We start from the raw sequence: 22,678 nt of genomic DNA, 5'->3' as shown, positions 1-22,678 counted from the left end.
GAGTGCACAGTTTTGATTTTTTTTTTTTATAAAGTGAACATAATTAAACGATCGATTTTTAGATTTTTAAAATTAAATATTCAAATTTTTATATAATTAATTCTTTCAAATTAAAAATTTTTCCCTATTATTTTCAATCAAAATAAAAAAAAATATTCTAAATATTTAAAATATTTTCTAAATACTTAAATTTTTTATAATATAAATAAAAAATTTTATATAAAAAATTTATTATTTAATTTTTAATTATTACCGTTATTAATAAATTAATCTCTCAATTTTAAAAAATTTATTAAAATATTTTTATTTTTTTTACGTTAATAAAATAATTTTATTATCTAATTCTGTTTATTTTTACTATTAAAAATATAATAAAATATTAAATTTTTTTTCTTTTTATATATATTTTTACTATTAAAAATATAACAGACGATCAAATTTTTAAATATAAAAATTATATTACAATCTACTGAATAAATATAAATTAAACTATAAATTTTTAAATTAAATTAAGTAAAATTATGTAATTTTTTTATAATTTTTATTTTTTAATTAATAATTATATTTTTTAATACGTCAATATTTTTTAATTATATTAAAAAATTACTATTATTTATTAATTATACGATATTATAAATATTATTTTAACATAAATTAAATTACAAATTAAATTATAAATATTGAAGTAAAAATAAATAAAGCAACGTTTTTTTTATACTTTTTCTATATTATTATGATATTAAGAGGCCTTTGGCATTAGATTTTGATCCTTAGTAGTTTGATTTTTAATTTTTTTGTAGAGATGAAAGAAGATTTAAGATTTAGTTTCAATATGATATTCATTTCAATTTAATTCAATGTTAATTTAACTCCATTAATTATAAAGAATAACTGTATAAATTATGTCTTTTTAGCCATTAATCCATGAAAAGAACTCTAAATTGCATTTTATATCAATAATGAGACTCTCAACAACTCCATCCCAGCTATTGGTGATCTCACTTCTTCTTCCTTCTCTCTCCGCTTCATCTCTTCCTTCTTCATCTCCTCCCTATTTATCTCCATATTCCTCTTATCCTCTTCTCTCTGAGCTTTACCACCGCCTCCTCCTCGAAAACTGCAACAGTAAAATAGATCTCAATCCATCTCTTATGTTCCTCTTGCTGCTATTGTCGTCGTTGCACCTTCTATTACTCATTCTTCCTCTCTATTCTCGACTAATAATCCAAATTTTAATGGCGTATTGATGGATATTCTCAATTAGAACTAACATTAGCAGCAACAATCTCCTTCCTGCAACAATCTAACCATACCTTTCTCTTCTTCATTTGTTGTATCCAACTTCAACGCTCCCATTCTTTGTGCTCTGCTTGTTAGTTTGGTAACCCTAATTCATCAATCACAGAAGTCCAACCCTATTATCATGAGGATGCTCAATTGTAAAACTTCCAAATACCAAGTGTGACATGGCAACTAAATTCAATTGCTATATATCGATTAATTAGCGATTCTGCTATCGTATGAACAAGTTGAAAATTTTGTTTAATAAAAAGAAATCAGCAATAAACTTTTGATTGCTATTTAGTTGCTAATTTTGGCGAAAACAAATAATAGAAGATACCAGCAACTAGGGTGCTTTAGGCGTTACTGCAGTATTTTTGTGTTTTATTCTTTTAAAACTAAAACAATCTTTTTATTTTTAATTTTTTAAAAACTATAATTATATAAAATATCTTTTATAAATATGATATTTAATAATAAAATATAAATATAAATAATTTTATAATAATTATATATAATAATAATAATAATAAATTATATTTATATAATATATAATATTATAATAAAAAGGGAGATTTACAATTTAGTCTTGGATATTACCATTATTAACAAGTCAGTCTCTATATTTTTAGAAACCTATTAAAATATCCTTATATTTTCTTTCCGTCAACGAAATAGTATTTCCGTCCTCTTTTCCGTTAAAATTAGATAAAGGAGGATTGAGAAAATTTTTAAAATTCAATTTTACCTTCAAATAAAATATTTTATTTAGTCCTTGGATATTGTTATTATTAATAAGTTAGTCCTTACATTTTCAAAAATCTATTAAAACATTTTTATCTTTTTCCATATCTATTAAAACGTCATTATCATTTCTTTTCGTCAATAAAATAGTCCCTATCTTTTCTCATATCTATTAAAACGTCCTTATCGTTTCTTTCCATCAACAAAATAGTCCTTCCTCATCGTTTCTTTCCGTCAACGAAATCTTCCCTTCCTATATTTTTTGAAATCTATTAAAACGTTTTTATCGTTTCTGTTTGTCAACAAAATAGTCCATATCTTTTCTCACATCTATTAAAATGTCATTATCGTTTCTTTTTGTTAACGAAATAGCCCTTATCTTTTCTTTTCTCCTCCTCCTCCTCCGAAATGGAAGAAAAAGAAGAAGAAAAAGGAGAAGAAAAAGAAGGAGAAGAAGAAGAAGAAGGAGAAGAAGAATAAGAGAAAGAAGAAAAAGAAGAGAAAGAAGAAGAAGAAGGAGAAGAAGAAGAAGAGAAAGAAGAAAAAGAAGAGAAAGAAGAAGAAGAAGGAGAAGAAGGAGAAGAAGAAGAAGAGAAAGAAGAGAAAGAAGAAGAAGAAGAAGGAGAAGAAGAAGAGAAAGAAGAAAAAGAAGAAAAAGAAGCAAAAGAAAAAGAAGAAGATGGAGGAGAAGAAGAAGAAGAAGAAGAAGAAGAAGAAGAAGGAAGAATTGATGAAGAAGAAAAGGAAGGAGGAGGAGGAGGAAGAGGAAGAGGAGGAGGAGGAGGAAAATAATGAGGGGTACTTTAGTTTTTTACTATATTTTTAACGGTAAAAATAGACAGAAGGACTATTTTGTTGACGGAGATAAAAGATAAGGACGTTTTAATAGGTTTCTAAACATACATGGATTGACTTGTTAATAATGACAATACTCAAAGATTAAATTGTAAATCTCCCTATACAAAAAATATGTGATATAAAAAATTTGTTAATTAGTTAATCAGTTTTAAAAATATATTAAAATATTTTTATAATTTTAAAAAATCTACTAATTAAATTTTTTATTAAATTTAATCGTTAAATATTATAAAAATAAAATTATTATTTAATTTTATAATATAAAAAAATTATTAATTAATTTATTAAATTTAAAAAGTACATTATAATATTTTTAAATTTTAAAAATATACTAATTAATTCATCTATTTATTGTAATTATTAAATTTATATATAAAAAAGTTTCAAATATTTTAAAAAACTAATTAGTATATATTTTTATAAAATTGAAACATCAACTAATAATTTTTTTATTATAAAAATAAATAATAAAATATTTAATAAATAAAATTAATAAAAATATTAATTAATATATTTTTAATATTTTAAAAAAAATTAATATATATTTTAAAATAAATGAATTAACTAATGAATTTTTATATATAGTAGAGATTAAATAATAATTTTTATAAAAAATTTTATTATTTAAAAAATTAAATAATTAATTAATAAATTTTTTTATATCATATAAATTAAATATTAAAATATTTAACAAGGGAAACGGAAGCACTTAATTCAATTAATAGTTGATTAAATAATTTTATTTTATTTTATTTTTCAATATAATAAAATATAAAATTTTATTTTTAAAATATATTAAAATATATTACTTTTTATTAATATTATTATAAACACTTGATACTTTTTACAAAATTCGTTTAAAGGAAAAAGTTTTATTTTTCATGAAATCCTTAATCGGTCAAAACTATTATTTGAAAAATTTTAAATTAAAATAAAAATCATTATAAAAATTTCAACAGCATACTCACAAATTTAATTTAATAATAATTAAATAAATTTAAGAAAATTTAAATTCTACTTCAGAAATATATCGGATTCTACTCGTTCGATCTCTAATTTTTATTTTAAAAAAATTTTAAATGAAAAAAATTAAAAATTTATATAAATTTTATGATTAATTTAATTAATAAATTTTAAATGAAATTAGTATGAATTTAAAAAAAATTAAATTATTTATTTAATAAAATTATTTATTTATTAATTCTAATCCACATAAAATTTTAAAATCTCATCAACTAAGACTATATTTAAGTAATTTTGGATTTTCTTCCTTCATATGAATATTAAAAACCTCCTTGAATCTTTCCCCGCTCTGCCTCCTTCATTTCAGAAGGAAAAGGAAAAGGAAAAGGAAAGCAGCAGCAGCCTCAATTCTTAAAAGAATGCATCTCCTCTACGGCCATCTTCCCAAAACTGGCCCTTCCTCCAACACCAAGACCACCGCAGCTTCTCCGGCCTTGCTGCCATCAAACACCTGCTCGAACGGGGCCTAGACCGTTCAGTATAAAGAAAAAACAGCTGGAGCCTATGCTGCACATCAAGAAGACAAGGACCTCATAGAAAACAGAGCCAGCAAAATCCCTTCCTCTCTCCGACATTACTTAGCACAAAGACTCCATCAAATCCCAACTCGCCCCATCGAATTCATTCATGAATACAATTCAAATCTTCGAAGAATCTTTCCCTGGGGGCTTAGGTGTATATCCCCACATTAAGTCAAGCAACAGGTACTTGATCTTGATGCTGAAGAGCAATAATATACATGAGTAAGAGCTATAGGCAGGATATTGCTGATAGACTGTTAAATCTGTTAATGGTTTCTCGAATTAATAAACTTCCATTAAAGATTCTGAATGATATAAGGATTATGCTAAAACTATAGTTCTCGAGTTTCCTGGCTGTTTTCCAGTTATTGGTAATAAAAATTTATCTATGGGTGGGTATCGAAATAAAATGGAGTTAGTTTGTTGGAGTAATGAATTGGCTATTTGGTTCATAGAAAAGAAGGCAACGAAAGGGAGAATGGATTGCAAAAAGGAGATGCATGTAGCTTTCTCTATGCAATTTACAGAGGCTTTGAGATGGAAAAGCAGTTGAAGAAATGGTTTGATGAGTGGTGAGGATTGCTTTGTATTTCTTCATATGAGAATGCAACACACCTTGGGCCTAGTACTGATGAATATGACAAGTGGACAGTGGGGGGTTTTGCAAGAGGTTCTTAGTCTTTGTGTTTCTAAGAAGGTGGAGACGGACACTTGGGAATCCGGTCAAGGTTGAAGGGAGCATTGCTTCAACATCCAGGGACATTTTACTTGTGGAGTAAAACGAGAACTCATAGAGGCCTATGAAAGGGGATTACTAGGGAGAAGAAGAATCCACTGATTAGTTTCAGGAGTTGGTATATTCATCTCATGAATTTTGTAATTGAAGATTGAAAAGCAATTGGTGTGCTTGGTGGAAGTAAATAAGAGAAGCAGCCAGTCCTTGATTTTAAAGAAACAAAGAGAAAAAGATGATATTTGGGATAAAATGGAGATGAATGACACAGATTCTGATTTTGAGATGATGAGGAGGAGGAGGAAGGTGAGCAATACGCATGCTCTTAGAAATGGTCCAACTAGCGGGTCAAGAGGGAGTAAGAAGGAGAAAACTTGAATGCAAGAGGTCCTTCTAGCAAAGCTGGAAGACAAAGGTTGGTTCAGAAACATCATGGACATGACTGATGAAAAACTGCAATTAAAAGTATCCTACTTAGATAGGTTCACTTCCCTTAGGAGCAAGGGAAATTGTTGACAGAAAGGAGGACAATTATTCAAAAATGGCCAGGGTTAGCTTCTTAACCTGGTCCTTTCTTTGTTAGGATGTTTTGCTATTCATTATAAGTTTACATATGTCAAACATGGTGATCTTGTATCTGAATAGCTGGTTATGTCAAAGTTTTAATTTGGCTTTGCACAAACATCTAGGCTAATTAGCTATTCTGTGTTTATTTGATGTAATTGCAATGAAGAGATACCTCCTATCTGGAAGTTGTACAATAATGGAGTCGAGACAATATCAAATAGACATGATGGTTTGATTATACAAAGAGATTACCTTTTTTATGCAAAATCTCCTCTTCTTGCTATTGATCATGATTTCTTAACAGCAAGGTTTGCAATAAAATAATGCCAATGGAAAAGGTTAAAACAAACAACCTGCAATTCTTTGTCAGAGTCTTTGCATCTTCACGGACAGTTGAGAATTAAAATTGATGTACTTTTGAGCGATTTGCTATTTTGAATATATGTAATACAACATAGCCTTTCTGTGAACTAAATGTTTGAAATTTGTTGCGCTGAATTTGAGAGAGGAAGGGGCATCACTTTCGTTTCATTTCAAAAATTTTGCTGGTGCATAATGCTTGAAAGAGAAATCATTTTGAAGTTCTGTTTACTAATGCTGTTATGATGGGTAAAACTTTTTAGGTTGATTCAAATAAGTGATTGAAAGATAAAAGTGATTGTCTGGCTGATATCTGATACTCAGCTTGTTGAAATATAAGAAAGCAAACTATAAAAATTTAATTTAATGTGAAGAAGCTGCAAGTATTCTGGACCTGACACAGAAAATCAAGGAGTAGAAATAGAGGATGAAGGGAGATTGGCACACATGCCTTCAAACAAGAACCAAGTCCATTAACTAGATTACTTTGGTGTTTATAGACTCATAAACTCTTTCTTGTATGTCTATTCAGATATGCACCCTTTAAATAGGATAATTCTTGATGAATACATTACCGAGTTACCACTAATTACTATGCATAAATAAATCCCCAAGTAACATAATTCTCTAATAGCTAAAGCTTTCCCAAATCCCAATAGTGATGCACCAAAGAAACAGCTCCATTTTTACTAAAAGAAAAGTACTAAAAAGTAAAATAATGGTTAAGTAGGAGAAATTGACAAAAAACTCCATTATGAAAAATAACAATTGAATGGAATTGATCCTTAAATTTCCTTTTCCTTGATCACACCATACATCCTTGTGGTTTATACCAAGCCACGAATCTCTGTGATTCAGATACTGCAGTAAAAAATAACCTCTGACACAAAATATAAAGGGTAAATGCTAAAAACTCCTAAAATTTAGCCTAAGATACAGCTTCATCTCTGTTGCTTCAAAATTAATTATTTTGGTCCTTGCACTACCATAACTCCATAAGTGAAAAGTGTATGATTTTAGGGAACTAAAGTATTTTATAATATAACAAGGATCTACAGTGCAATCATATTTTTAAAATTTTAAGGATTGAAATTTGGTCAAATTGAAAAGGTTGGAATTAAAGTTCAATGAAAAGTTTATATCTAACACATCAAAGACCAAAGTATAGATTTGAGGAGGTTTCATTTTTCAATAATGTACCCACATATAAATGTGAATAATTAGTTTTAGAAATGCTTATGTAACTTTTGATGGTAATTTTCTTCAATCTTGTAATGTCTCTAAGTTCTTTTGGATAATCTACTATATAAATGAGAAACCACATATGTGATTCATGTCTCATATAGGCAATTCTTGAACAGCTTAAGTTGCGAAACTAATTTGCTTGTATTTCTTGTTAATTAAGTTAGACTAGAGTACATTTATAAATTTTTTGTCCTAATTCTGCTATGATGTATGTTAGCACTTAGATACGATGAAAAATGAAGTTCACAAGGAATTAAATATAGGGTGAGCCTAATATAAGCTTGATTTCATATGAAATCGAGCTTAACAACCAATAAATATTGATATCGAGATTTTTGCATAACTAATTAAACTGTATATAATGAGTGCATGCATCAACATTCAATTATTTAATCTAATAGTTGTAAAACTTATACTAATATGAGCTTGAGATCTCTATAGACGTATCCTTAAGTATAAAGATTACCTTGTTGCTCAGTAAAGGAAACTCTAGAAATTTTTTATTTTAGTAATTAGGTTAAATAGAGCTAACATCTTGATCTTAATTTTAATTTTTTATGCCTCATGTCATTCAGGTGCGTGCCTGCACCCTGTGCCTAGGCTCTTGGAGTCCGTTGCACTTTCATGTGTTTAATAACTATATTTAAGCTTTAAGGGGCACCAAAATGCTTATTGCATGACAATTAGCTGCAGCATATTTAAGACTAAAATCTCTTTACCTTACCATGAAAGAGTTGGCTGCATAATGTCTCTTTTGGAATGGCTTTGCTGGAACTATTATTTGTTGCATACTATTCCACTTAGAACTCATACTATGCTTGCTATTTAGGCATTATCTGATGGTATTAATAATTTATAGGATGCAGAGTAAACTGCATTGAGGGATAATGGTTCTTAAGGTAATATTCTATTATGGGCTTGGGATTTGGAGAAATGATAAACATTCTAGCACTTGTCCATTCCTTTATTTAGTGTTCGTAGTGTTCTGTACTTCTGTTCAAAGGAATTGTTGTAACTTCTGTTTCACACATGGGTATCAAGAGGTGTTTGTTCCCTGATTATGGGCCCTTATGGGGATGAGCCTAGCTACTCATAGGAACAGCACCACCTCCCCCTCACCCTCCAACAAAAAGAAAAAAAAAAATCACACCTCTGTATCAACTGAATCACAGCAAATCTATTCATGAACTAAGGGAATACCAGAGAAAACAAGATAGTCATATTTTACGGATGATAATTGCATTGGAAGATTTAGAGGATCACTTATAATTGCTATCTCTTAATCCTAACAAAATTCAGAAAACACAACCTGGGTTTAATTAGATTAATAAAATTATCAATATTAATATTGATAATGTTGACTGGATTTTTTTAAAAATTTTTTAATGATATAGAATGAGTAGAAATTTTGTTAAGATTGGAATGTTGCCTTCTTCTTCTTTTATCCTTTCCTTCTGCAGTGGTATTTGCTTCTTTTTTTCTGTTTTTTTTTTTTAATTCTTCCTTTTGAAAGTAGAGAGTTGAAATGCTATAGGAGTTTATTCCTTTTTTATTTTTTTTAATCTTTTGTTGATTGATTTGAACTCGAAACACAGAAAAATAACTCTGATGTTTCACTATTGATGGGCCCTCTGATTCCTTTTTATCTGCCATAGTACTGGTCCCCAGTGAAAAGATTATGCCTCTGCCATTTTGTTGCACCAAGGCTCTCCCTCCTCAAGTTATTTGAAATAAAGAAGAAAATGATAGTTGTATGGCTTCACATTCATCTCTTGATAAACCAAATGAAAGGAGTTTGTCTACTCATTTAATGCATCAAGCTATCCATCAATATCCTTCCAGACTTTAACTTGGCTAAGGCTGTCATGTGGAAGTCTTGTTTAGTGCAAAATGAGCATCTTCTTTGTTTATAATTCATGCATTTCATTGATGATTGATATGTCCTACAAATGATTATTCATTCATAATTGCTTCTTATTTTGATATTAAATAATCAGAAGAGCTCTTTCTATTCATTTAAGGAAACTTGTTTTATCTATTCAACATGCAGATCTGTGTTGGATTCATCACTATTTTTGCAAGAATTTTAAGACAACCAGAGATTCCTGGAGAACAAACCTTCACGTCCTTGTCTCTTCTCCAGTCTTAAGGAAATCATGCTTTCATACCTACTTTGCTCTGATTTGAAGCTGCTATTCAAATTCTCTTTTCTGTAAGGTAGGTTGAAGAATCCTTTGCTGTTTTGATTTCTCTTTCATCTCTCTATCTCTTTCTCTCTTGCGCATGCACACAAAGACAGTAATTTATGTGATCAATATAAGTTTTCAGATGCTTTCCTATTGCCACTATATTTGTTTGATTTGCTGCATTGCCTTTGCTGTGGCGCATTATAGAGAAACATAATATTTTAAAGTCTATGTTTTCTTTATGCAAACTGCTTTCTGCAATTAGGAAACCTACATTTCATCTTCATTTGTGGCCACTCTATCATGATCTCTGTGTATGCGTGTGTGTGTTGGCATGAATTCCTTGTTGCTTTTGCATCCATAGAACATGGTCTGCAACCAAAAAGGAAATGGAAAATGGATAAGTGCCAAACTTAGGGGGACATTAATTAATGAGTTATCTTGAGTCTCAGTGAGTGACTGGTAACTCGATTGATTTTGCCTATGAACAATCAGATGCTTAAAAGTTTTTGTTGACTTATTTGCTGATTTTAGGAATATAATTTTATTTTATTAGAATCTTTAATTTTCTCTGTAGTTATTATTTGATTATTTGCTTCCTGTTTAGTTATAATTTTTTGTATATAAATAGTCATGTAAACCAATTATGAAGATCAAGAGTGAAATACAAGAATACTCTAAAATTTTCTAAAATTCTTCATGGTATCAGAGATTTGATTTTTCCTGATTTTAGAGATTAAATTCAATTTTTTATTTTAGGATTTCAAAACTCTAGGTACCTTTTTGGTACTAACCCATTTAGGAGCCTTTTCACCTCTCACTGCTGGCACTAGGAGAATCGTCGGACCGTCGTCGGCTCGAGCTGGGCTGCCCAGCTCTGATGCTGGAAAAATACGCATGTGAGGCTTACGCGCTCTCCCTTCTCGGTGCATGATATGTCGCCTGACGTTGCTTCACCGCTCCGATCACTCCGGCAACGATTCCGACCATCTTTTCGGCCTTCCTGTACCGCTACTCGGTCTTTTGGTGATTCGGTTGGCTCTCTTGTGTGTACAACCTTGGGTACCTATTCTTTCACGATTCATTTGTTTTTACCATGGCAGAAGGTAAAAGGATCTCGATGGCAGAAGATAAAAAAATCTCGATTCCTAACTCTAATAATCCTTCATTGCAAATTAGTCCCGTAAAACTTGATGGAATCAATTATCTTGTTTGGTCAAGGTCTTGTTTGTTGTTTATCAAGACTAGAGGACTGCAGGGCTATGTCACTGGTAATAAGAAGCAATCAGATAAGAGTGTTATGACATGGTTACTTAACTTTATGCAATCTAGTTACTTAACTTTATGCAATCTAATATCTCTAAATCCTATTTGTTAATTGATACTGCTGCAAAAATATGGAAGACCTTGTCCTTAACTAATTCCAAGGTTGGGAATGATGTTTAAATTTATGATATTCGAAATAAGATCCATGGTACTAAGCAAGGAGAAATGACTATCTTCTAATTTTATTTTGAGTTATGCGGCTTATGGCAGGAACTTGATTACTATCAGAACTTCCAAGCAGACTGCACTGGATATGCAGTCAAATTTTGGAGAATGATTGAAAAGGAGCAGGTCTATGATTTTCTTGCAGGGTTGAATAACAAATATGATCCAATTCGAGTCCAAGTGTTGGGAAGAAATCTTTTTTCTTCTCTAGAAGAGGCTCACGCCCATGTTCAACAAGAGGAAAGTCGTCAACATGCTATGCTCTATACTGCACCAGTTGGAAAGGCTGGGTTGGCTACTAGTTTGAGCACACCGCAGCTTCCTAATTCTGAGAAAGTCACTTGCATTGTGACTATTGTGGGAAACCGAGGCATACTAAAGAGATTTGTTGGAAGTTACATGGTCGTTCTACTAAAAGTTGTGGAGGGAAACGAGGTACCTCCAGAACTCAAGCGAATTTAGCAGAAACTGTGGAGGAGACCTTTAAGGAGACAACAACGACTAAATTCCTTTCTCCTAATGAAATTCAGAGTCTCAAGTGCCTCCTATCTGATATTGACACCTCTTCGTCCTCTGGTACCATATCTAACTTTGTAAAGTCAGATAATACTTCTTCTCTTGATAATATTCTATGGATTATTGATTCTAGTGCGAATAGACACATGACAGACTCTTCTAAAATATTTCTCAACTATTTTCCTTCTCTAACCAAAGATAGTGCCAGAATTGCTGATGGCTCTTTTACTCTCATATCCGGAACAGGTTATATTATTTGCACACCCAATATTAAATTATCACCTGTCCTTCATGTTCTCTGCTTTCCTATCAACCTTTTATCTGTCAGTACTATCACCAATACTCTTAATTGTAAAATTGAATTCTTTCCTGATCATTGTGTTATTCAGGATCTTTTTACAGAAAAGAGGATTGACAATAGTAGACTGCATGATGGCTTACACATGTTGGAAGGTGATCCAGGTTTTCTGATATCTCAAGCCTGTTTTGGAGAAAATAGGGATATCAATCAGAAAATAATACAGTGGCACAGGTGGTTAGGGTATCCATCATTTTTTGTCTTAGAAAAACTTTATCCTAGTTTGTTTGCTAGAACTCAGTTTGGTTCTTTATTTTGTGATGCTTGTGAGTATGCTAAGCAAACTAGAACCTCCTATCCTTTGAGTCATAATAAAAGCCAAATTCCTTTTGTGATTATTCATTCTGATATTTGGGAGCCTACTCAAACTGTCTCATTATCTAGTAATCGATGGTTTGTCACCTTTATTGATTGTTGCACTCGAATGATTTAGGTCTATTTGATTAAAGCTAAAAGTGATGTCTTTTCTTGTTTTCAATCCTTTCTTAAGATGATTTGTACTCAATTTGATACTAAGGTGAAAATTTTGAGAACTGACAATGGAAGAGAATACATGGATAGTAGTTTTTCTGCGTATTTGAAGAATAATGGGATAGTATACCAGACGAGTTGTCCTTAGTGCTCAAAATGGCATTGCTGAAAGGAAAAACAGACATCTATTGTAGCTCGATCTCTTATGTTCACCATGAACCTACCCAAAGTATATTGGGGAGATATAGTCCTTGTATCTGCTTATCTTATCAATAGAATGCCGCTCAAGGCCCTTGACTTTATGAGTCCTTTGGAGGTTCTATAAGGGAAGAATTCATATATTGTTCTACTAAAAGTATTTTGGTGTGTTTGCTTTGTCTATACTAGGACGGCAGGAAAGTTGAACCCCAAGGGTCTTAAATGTCTATTTGTTGGGTATTCTCCAACACAGAAAGGGTACAGGTGTTATCACCCTCCATCTAGGAAATACTTTGTCAGTATGGATGTTACCTTCCGAGAAACTAAATCCTACTTCAGTACCACCCACTCACCTCTTTAGGGGAGAGAATAATGAGCAAGAAAAAGTGATCCCAAATTCTGTGATTCTGAATGATATAGTTCAACTAAAGAGTTCGAGTTCTAGTAGACAGGGGGAGAGAATTGGACGTTTGGACAAGCTAGATTTGAGGAGGTATTCGAGGAGAGACAAGGCAGAAGAAGCCATTGTGCAGTCTACTCAGAGTCAAGAATTTTCTTTTGGTGAGTTACCCACAACTCTTGAATGCTCTAATGACTTAGATAAACCTATTGCACAAAGAAAATGGGTCAGATCTTGTATTAAACACCTATTTCTAGCTTTGTTTCTTATGAATCCTTGTCTCCCTCCTATAGAGTCTTTGCCTTGTCTATTTTCTCTGTATCTATTCCACATGATTGGAAGGAAACTCTTGCAAATCCTAAATGGAAGAGAGCAATGATTGAAGAGATGAAAGTATTGGCAAAAAATGAGACCTGAGAGCTTGTTACTCTCCCACCCGGAAAGAAACTTGTTGGTTGTAAGTGGGTGTTCGCTGTGAAACACAAACCTGATGGCACAATTGAACGGTTTAAGGCCAGATTGGTTGATAAAGGATTCACCCAAACCTATGAAGTGGATTATCAAGAGACATTTGCCCCAGTTGCAAAAATGAACTCAACTAGAGTCCTATTATCTTGCGCAGGTTTGATGTGAAGAATGTTTTCCACCATGGAGATTTAGAGGAAGAAGTGTTCTTGGAGATTCCTACTGGGTTCGCTGATGAGAAGACACAAGACAAGGTGTGCATGTTAAAAGAGGCTTTGTATGGGTTAAAACAATCTCTCAGATCTTGGTTTGACAAGTTTAGCAGAGTCATGATATCCTTTGTTTACCAACAGAGCAATGCTAATCAAACATCACAAGGGTAGGATCATCCTTCTTATCATATATGTTGATGATATAGTAGTGACAGGTGATGATAAAGAGGAAATGACTCAACTAAAAAGGTTGTTGGCTCAAGAATTTGAAATCAAAAATCTAGGAAAACTGCAATATTTCTTAGGTAATGAGATGACTAGATCAGAAAAAAGGAATCTTCATCTTCCAAAAAAAGTACATTCTGGATCTTTTGGAAGAAACTGGTATGTTGGGGTGTAAACTAGCAGAATCTCCCATTAAAAGTAACCACAAGATGCAAGCAAGAATTGGCGAGTCTGTGGATTTTGGAAGATACCAGAGATTGGTAGGGGGGTTGATTTATCTCTCACACACTCGACCGGATATAACCTATGTTGTTAGCTTAGTCAGCCAATTCACGCACCATCCTCGCGAGACTCATATGCATATTGTACTTTGCATCTTGAGATACCTAAAGTCTGCGACAGGGAAAGGGCTTCTTTACTCTAAACATGGTCACCTTCGAGTTGAAACTTTTATAGATGCAGATTGGGCAGGATCTCTCGATGACAGGAGATCCACCTCTGGCTACTGCACAGTTGTGGGAGGAAACCTTGTCACTTGGAGGAGCAAAAACAAAGTGTTGTTACTCGGTTAAGTGCCGAAACAAAATACGGAGCAATGGCTCAAGGTGTGTGTGAACATTTATGATTGCAGGAGTTATAGGAGGAGCTAAGGTTGCCCGAGAGAGATAAGATAACTTTGTATTATGACAACAAAACTGCCATCAATATAGCACGCACTCCAGTTCAACATGACCGAACGAAATACATTGAGATTGATCGGCAATTCATTGAAGAAAAATTAATAAACGGTGTCTTGAGTTTAGTTAACGTGACTTCTACTGGGCAACTTGCGGATGTATTTACTAAAAGGCTCAACAATAAGATCTACCATAATCTGATTTGTGAGTTGGGCATGTGCGACGTCTATGCACCGATTTGAGGGGAGCGTTGACTTATTTACTGATTTTAGAGATATTATTTGATTTTATTAGGATTCTTAATTATCTCTATAATTATTATTTGATTATTTGCTTTCTGTTTAATTATAATTTTTTATATATAAATAGTCATGTAAATTAATTATAAAGATTAAGAGCGAAATACATGAATACTCTAAAATTCCCCAAAATTCTTCAATTTTCAAGTCAAATAAATGGCGGATGAATTTTATGTTGATGTGCTCTAGTGAAACACGGATAGAGGTTACAGTTCTAGGAAGAACTTTGAATTGAAATTAGAAAATGAAAATAGGTTTATGCACAGTTGCTTATGTACAGATGGGGAATGTGAATGGTGATCAGTATTTTTTTGGCATTCTCTATGATATTTGGCTTGATAATCAACTACTTTTGTGAGATGGTGTCCTGAGTGATTAGCACTTGAGAGGCTGTGTGACCAAGTGGAGTTAAAATTTTTGTTGTGTGATTAACTGATTACCAGATTGCTTCTAGGATAATATTTATTTTAGGTGGGGAGAGAGAAAAAGCTGAATCTCGAAAGATAACCTGTGCTATGTGGCACAAAACATTGGTTACTTGTGTTGACATTTTATGATGTCAATTCAGTGAAAACAAAGTTGTTAGAAAGAGTAGCTCAATCATCAGAAAAGATTATCCGAATTTAGTGCACTTTGACCTAGTTGTAGATGCTGCCTGGACAAGATTAATAGTCAAGCTGAAGCCACGAAATTCAAGACTTCTTTTCTGTGTTCTAGAAGACCTTTTATCAAAGAGTAAGCTGGCTTCCTTAAAAAGGCACACATTTTGAGTTAGGGGAGGATACTTCCTCCCTTGTAGTCCAATTCTGATTGGTGCAACTTGAAGCTGTCAAAAGGTTACGAGATACTGAAAATGGTATGAAATGAAATCGTCAGAGTAATTATCATATGACATGAAGATTGTCCAAGAGTCGAGACTAGGTTGTTTGTTCAAGGGTTAGTCAAGGTGAAAATTAAGTACAGTTTCTATACACACTTGTATTTAAAATTGTTGCTAAATGCATATGATGTGCTAGCTATTGGTTCACCCTACTTTGAAGCAAATTTTTATAAAAAAATCTAAGTTGTTTTATAGCTAAGCTTTGATAATTGATGGTATTTCTGCTTTTTCCCTCTTTTTACTTTTACTTTTGCTTTTAAATCATGTGCAGATTAGTTCAAGTTCATTGGTGAAAATAAAAATAAAAAGAATTTGGTGGCAGCGGTGTATATATGTGGAGAGAGAGAGAGAGAGAGAGAGCAGATACTCCAAGCCAGAAAGAAGGTGAGAAGCTCAAAGTGGCCTTTTTATGTTATGCCTTTTAGAGCCATACCCATGTGAGCCCTCCAAGATCTTTACTAAAGGAAAAACCAAATCAACCCCAACCAACAGAATAGCCACAAGACATCACTAAAAAGATGTTTTCTCAAAAATCAACTTCTCTGTTTGTTTTCTTATGCTGTGCTTCCCCCCTCCCCACCATTCTCCGTACATCACTTGCAGGGATGGCCCTCAAGTCTTCATACTTTTGTTTATGGCTTTGAAAGTGATATCTGATGTTTACAAGCACAAAGCTGGATTGGATTTGCACAAAGTCTCCTAATCAATATGATGGTATTTGCAATATATCAAGATATTTGATCTTCTGCTTTCTGTATTTCTTGAATATGCTATTGAAATCAATACTAAATCTAATCAAGCCTACCATTTTATGCCAATTTGATTCTATGCAAACCAGGTTCCCAGTTCCAAAGAAAGAAGATGATGGTCACGACTATTTGGCATATGGGAAAATGTGTCTATCATGTAAGATAAAAATTTAAATAAATTTATAAAGTCAAGTATAGTTTTAATTTTTGTTTGATTTTTAATTCCAGATATGAGGAAAGAGAGAAGAAAAAGATAATAATGTATGGTGGAAAAAGAGCTAAGTCCAAACAGAGATGTCAACGTTGCAGGTCCTGTTAATGGGAAAAGTCGCACTGATTCCAGTGCTCATCATCCCCATCCACTACTTGGCTTCTGCAAAGAATTTTGATGGAGCCCTCTTCTTTGTCCTTTGAATATAATGTGCTCTTACTTGTCCTTTTCTTGGTGATTTACCTCATAAATTCTTCTCATCTTTAGAAATGGCAATCTTTGAAATCATGGGTAGTAGCCACTTCCATCCTTTGTTCTTTTTTTAGTTTATATACATTGAGATTGAGATCTCTTTGAGTTTTAAAAGAAAAATGTATACATTCTTATCTCGTATCTCTATCCCACAGAAGACAAAGGAAACCAGTGATTTTCTAACCCAAAAGAAAATTTTCAACAAGGGAAAAAAGGGTTAAAAAAAATATTGCTATTTGAAATGAAAGCAATAATTACAAAAGCTGCCTTGTAATTGTTAAAATCCAAGGGGAGGGTGGAGCCCTTAGCTGTAGGCCAATTGGGTGGAACTTTGTCTTGGGCCTTGGAACCTTCTTTTGCCCAATACACTTATATTTAGCTTTTTATGAACCTAAGCATAATCCATCTGTATTTTGTTTCTTGCTAAATTGATTAACCTCTTAAATCTTTGGAAAAAAAAAAACAATTTATTCAATTTTCAGAGATTTTTTTTTCATAAAAAAAAAGAATATGGAAATTCGAGTGTAATATATCTTTATTTATTAAATTAAAATTATGTTTGGAATCTAAAATTTTATTTAAATTATTCTCTAATAAAATGAATCATGCCAAAGTTAATGTTGGTGGGTGGTGTTATAGATTTCTTATCCATTTAAAGGATCATTAGAGACCCAAAAAGCAAATCATGCAAATAAAGAGAAAGACAACAAAAACAAAGCAACTTTCAGGAAGCAGCAAAAAAGTAGGCCATTCCTCTTAAAATTTGTACAACTTTTTTTTTTCTTTTCTTTTATATATGGTGAGTGACATTCTTCTCTGGCCACAAACAGCTTCATGACAACTCCAACAATATATATAAGGTTCTCCATGACATCCCCATCAAAACAAACCACCCCCCACCTTCCAAAAAGAAAAACTTAAAAAAAAAAAACAGCAAACATATTCTCAGCATGAGTCAGATCATCCCCAAAAAGTAGTTAAAAGACAAAAACAAATCCCATAAAGCTCATCACCATCTCTTTCACACGCTCAACTCATATTGATTCTTCCTCAAATTCCATCTTCCTATGGTATGTTACCATTTCCATTAACCAACAACCTTCTACTTTCATCATCATCTTCTTCTTCTTCTTTCTCGTGTTCATTACCTCTAACACCATTGCTTGGACTCATTTCAATGCTGGTCAGCTTCCTAGACTTCATAGCCTCGTGTTCCCAATCCGTCCGAATCAACAAAACATAGAGAATAGACATAGCACAAGCCACCTGGGCCGAAAGTAGCCCAAACCACAGCCCAGCAAACCCTATATTGAGCCAAAAGGCCAGGCCCACCGCGACCGGGGTACCCACAAAGTAAAATGAGCCTAAGTTGATACGGGCTCCAATCGCAGGTCGTGCCGTGCCACGTAGGATACCACAACCAGTTGTTTGAGGGCAGTTGCCAAGCTCACAAAGGCCTATTATAGGCAAAACTGAGGCTACAAGACCTTTAACAAGACTATCTTTAGTGAACAAACCAGCCCATCTCTCTCTAAGGATGACTGTCCAAGTGACATTGATGATACCAATCACAAAAGCACACAACAATGCAACCATAGCAGCCAACTTGGCTTTGTATGGCTTACCAGCTCCAAGCTCATTGCCCACCTGCAATGGAGAAAAGATATATATATATATATATATCTTTAAGCTTTTGATTCAAGAAAAAGAAAAGAAGGCCACTTGGTTTCGTTTTGTTTGTATTTGTTAAACATCATCGTCACATACCAATGGAATTTGAACTTTTTAAGAGAAAAAGCATACAATTGCTTACTTGTCATGTAGTAATAATGTCCAATCACATCACATGTGATCTAGCTTGGGTTCCTAAAGTGATGCAATCACACAACAGATCAAAAAGCATGACTTTCAACATTTGCTTTTCTTAAGAATTTGTGCTTGATGATGCTAATCATTTTCTTTCATCAGTTCATCTTATGCTCCAAAGTAATATTTCTCAGTAGAAATATTCCCATGTCTCAATATCAACATTTACTTTTACAGTATTCATAACACAAAGTTCAAGATCTAACACTATTTTCTTTGACAATATTGCCTGAATTGAGTGAAATGAAAAGACTGAATTCATATTAGGCCTCCTTAGATCTAGATTTAATTGATTTCCATTGGAACTAAGATGATCTCTTAAATATACTGCTTTATGAATTTATGCAATTTAGTAAGCCGTAATGCAATCAAATTTTCCATTGAATCTCAAATTTTCCAGCATGCGAGTCTGTAAAAGCATTCCTTTTCTTTCTTTATTTATCTTTTGGGGCTAAAACTTAGAATCAACAAGGTAAAAACTTTAATAACAGAAATCAACAAAAGCAAACATTATCCTTATTTAGTTACCCACTCAGCAGGTAGCTGGAGTCCAAAAATAAAGACAAGAATGGAAGAAAACAACAACAAAGTAGCTTGTTTTTTAAGGTTATTTTAATTTTACGTTATTTACTCCATGGAGTCAAAAGCAAAAAAAAAATTAAAAAAAAAAAAAAATCTATTTTGATATGCAGCAACCATCCTTGGGCACATTGAAGGTGTGAATAAAGGATGAAAATTCAAGAAATGGGCCATATTTTGACTTGCTGAATGGTAACATCACAAGAAGCATATTGTTCACAATCACAAGAAGAATAAGGAAACGGCTAAAGACTAAAGCTTTAAGACACAATATCATGAATCTATGTTATAGTGACCCATCAAACAATAGAAAAACAACTGTTCTACATAGCTAGTAGCAGCACTAAGTCACTACAAGAAAGTAAAAAAAAAAAAAAAGTTACTAATAATTCAATCGCAAGTATATCAAATGATTGGTAAACAGTCTGTGATTTACTATACCAACCAGTTTTTCATAATTTGATCTGTAAATTTCAATAGCAGCGAGTGTGTAAGTGGGAAGAGAAGGACATACCCGAGCAGAGACACAACCAGCAAGGGCCATAGGCACAGTGTACATCATGCTAGTGGTCTGAATGAGAATCCCAGTGGCCGCCACAGCCAGAGTGGGATTAGGCAAGTACCCAGCCATTACAATCACTATCTCATACCACCACCACTCCAAGCAGATCCCTAAACAACTAGGTACTGCCAACTTCAACAATGGACCCACCCCACCACACACTCCTCCAATTCTACCTGACCATTTCATCTCCCACCGTCCACTTACCCACCACACATATCCCACCATCAAAGCCACCATGTTCATGTTAGTCACCACTGATGCCATTGCCACCCCAGGGACCCCCAATCCCATCACCACCACAAGTATGTAGTTCAGTGGCACGTGGAATATAACAGCCAGAAGAGAACAATACATTATGGGTTTTGTCACCTTCTGTGATCTTAGGAATACCCTCAAAGGTTGCAGCAACGTGTTTGTTAAAAGATCAGGGAGAGAGTAAATACAGTATGTTGCTGCCATTGCTGTGATGTCTCGATCTTGACCCATGAAGTTCATGATGGATTCAAGATTAAGCCATAAGAGGCTGATGGGTATGATTGCTATGAAGAGGATTAAGATCATGCGTTGAAGAGAGAGGGATAATAGGTCCCAGTTCTTGCTGCCATAAGCTTGGCTGCATACTGGCTCAAGTCCAGAGGCTAAGCCCACGAGAACCGAGTAGCCAGTGATGTTGGTGAACCCAATAGATAGTGCACCACCGGCTAGCTCTAGACTACCTAGCCTGCCCAAGAACATGACTGAGACCACTGCTCTAAAAAAGGCCATTAAATGAGCTGCTGTTATTGGCAAAGCCATCCCCCATAGCTCTTTTAGCTCTTCAAGAACCTGATGAACCCCAAAAACCGAAAATTTATGTCACTATCAGTATGAGAAACAACAAACAAGGAAAGAAGTAACGTAAGTCATCTATGCATCTGAAGAGATTACCTGAGAGGCAGAGGGGAGTTTCTGAGAAGGGAAATCTGGGTCTTTATCCGCCATTGTTGTCTTGTCTTGGTTTTTCCAAAATGACACGTAAAAGATTTTTAACCAATTTAAACACCACAAAAACGCAAACCCACTAAGCTACTTCTTCTAATCAACTTGAAGAATACATCAAGAAAAGAAGATCAACAAGACAAAAACTCACAAACCCAATATTCTATATCCAGAGAGAACAGAAAGAAAGGCTAGTAGGAGCAAGAAGACTAAGAGAAATCAAAGATTGCTAGAGAAACCCAACACTGGCAATAACTGAGCCAGTAGACAGAAAGGAATAAAAGAAGCAAAAGCGTGGAATAGAAATATAGAAGCAGCATTAAATAGAGCAGTAGGCATGTGTGTAATTTCGAGCATCGAATAAGGCAAGAATAAAAAAACTATGGGTATTATTTCTTTGGTTTTTTTATTATATATTACGAAAGAAATAAACTGTAGGAAGATAATATTATTGAAGGTTTAGCATTCTTCCATATACATGCATCTGCAGGCCATTTACAGCAGAAAAGCTAAAGCACTGGCACTGGCAATGGCGGCGAGCAAGAGAGAGAAGAGAGAAGAGGAGAGCTTTGTATTGCGGAAAACAGAGGCTTGGGATAAAAATGCCAAGGAGGAGTGATCGAGAGAGAGAGAGAGAGAGAGAGGGAGACAGAGAGTTGGAGTTGTAAAAGTCGGTTTTGGGCAGCCAAACGTGTCATTATTTTCTCTTTAACCTTCTTTATTGTAATGTGGAGATTTCTTTGGAGATTAAAAAATACGTTTAATTAATCTCTCTTCAACAACTTGAAGTTTTTTAATTTCTCCCTTTTATCTATAAAAACGCTTTTATATTATTATTATCCATTATTATTTTATTTATAGATTTAATCGGATAATAAACACATGTAAATAAATTTTAAAAATTTTATATTTTATATTTTTAATTTTTAATTTTTAATTAAAAAAAATTATTATTATTATTTAATTAAAAAATTAATGAAAAATGATATATTATTTAATCTTTAAAATATAAGAAAATTTGTTATTATATAAAATATATTAAAATATTTTTGTGATATTAAAAAAATATTAATAAGTTCTTTTAATTTAATTTACTAGTATGAAAATTATTAATTAATTATTTAATTTTATAAAAATATACATTAATTAATCTCTTTAATTAAGAGAATTTTAATTTTTTAATATTTAACTGTTAATATTAATAAAAAAATTAAGTAATAAAATTAATTAAAATTTTAAAATATTTTAATATATTTTTTAAAATTAAAAATTAATTAATTAATAAATTTTACAATGGACTGTACCGTCTAATTCAATTTATACTGACTCAATTTTAAAATAAATTAAATTAAAAAATTTATTAAAAATATTTTTTTAATATTTAAATTCCGCTTGCATATATCAACGGTGCAGATAACTTTTTTAAATTAAATTAACACTATTAATTAAAATTATATATTATATTGACCACTATTAATAAATTAAAAATATATATAATTAATAAATAAATTTCAACTTTCATATTTTTTACAAAAAATCTTCTAAATAAAATTTATTAAAATCATCTAAACAATAAAATAATTTTTTTAAAAAACATTAATCAACGCCATCTTTCTCTAAATTACTAACATTCAAATCTTATTTGAAAATTAATACATTTTCACTATCTATCTTTTTATTATCACTCACATTTTAATTCTTATTAATAAAAATTAAAATTAATAAATAAAATTATATTACATACGTATTTTTAAAGTGGATCGTCTGC

General features: G+C 32.3%; 1 protein-coding gene and 1 pseudogene across 1 annotated transcript; one reads left to right on the top strand and one right to left on the bottom strand.

Annotated features, from left to right (window-relative positions):
* The first annotated feature begins 959 nt into the window (after positions 1-959).
* Positions 960-17,307, top strand: LOC110608536 (annotated as a pseudogene).
* Positions 17,308-17,652: 345 nt separating this feature from the next.
* Positions 17,653-21,564, bottom strand: LOC110608422 (protein DETOXIFICATION 54). The gene is made up of 3 exons (XM_021747641.2): positions 20,860-21,564; positions 19,882-20,757; positions 17,653-18,569 (listed from the first exon to the last, which is right to left on the bottom strand). Exons 1-3 carry the CDS (start codon positions 20,911-20,913, stop codon positions 17,988-17,990), a joined length of 1,512 nt encoding a protein of 503 aa, XP_021603333.1. The 5' UTR covers positions 20,914-21,564; the 3' UTR covers positions 17,653-17,987.
* Between the last annotated feature and the right edge of the window lie 1,114 nt (positions 21,565-22,678).

This window comes from Manihot esculenta, chromosome 2 (assembly GCF_001659605.2).
Source record: "Manihot esculenta cultivar AM560-2 chromosome 2, M.esculenta_v8, whole genome shotgun sequence".
Classification (NCBI taxonomy): Eukaryota; Viridiplantae; Streptophyta; class Magnoliopsida; order Malpighiales; family Euphorbiaceae; genus Manihot; species Manihot esculenta.
This window is presented reverse-complemented; position numbering and strand designations above follow the sequence as displayed.

Coding starts and splice junctions, on each gene's coding strand:
- LOC110608422 (XM_021747641.2), bottom strand. CDS start 20,913: ATGGCGGATAAAGACCCAGATTTCCCTTCTCAGAAACTCCCCTCTGCC. Junction 20,758..20,859: donor AACTCCCCTCTGCCTCTCAG/GTAATCTCTTCA, acceptor GGGGTTCATCAG/GTTCTTGAAGAGCTAAAAGA. Junction 18,570..19,881: donor CTGGTTGTGTCTCTGCTCGG/GTATGTCCTTCT, acceptor TCTCCATTGCAG/GTGGGCAATGAGCTTGGAGC.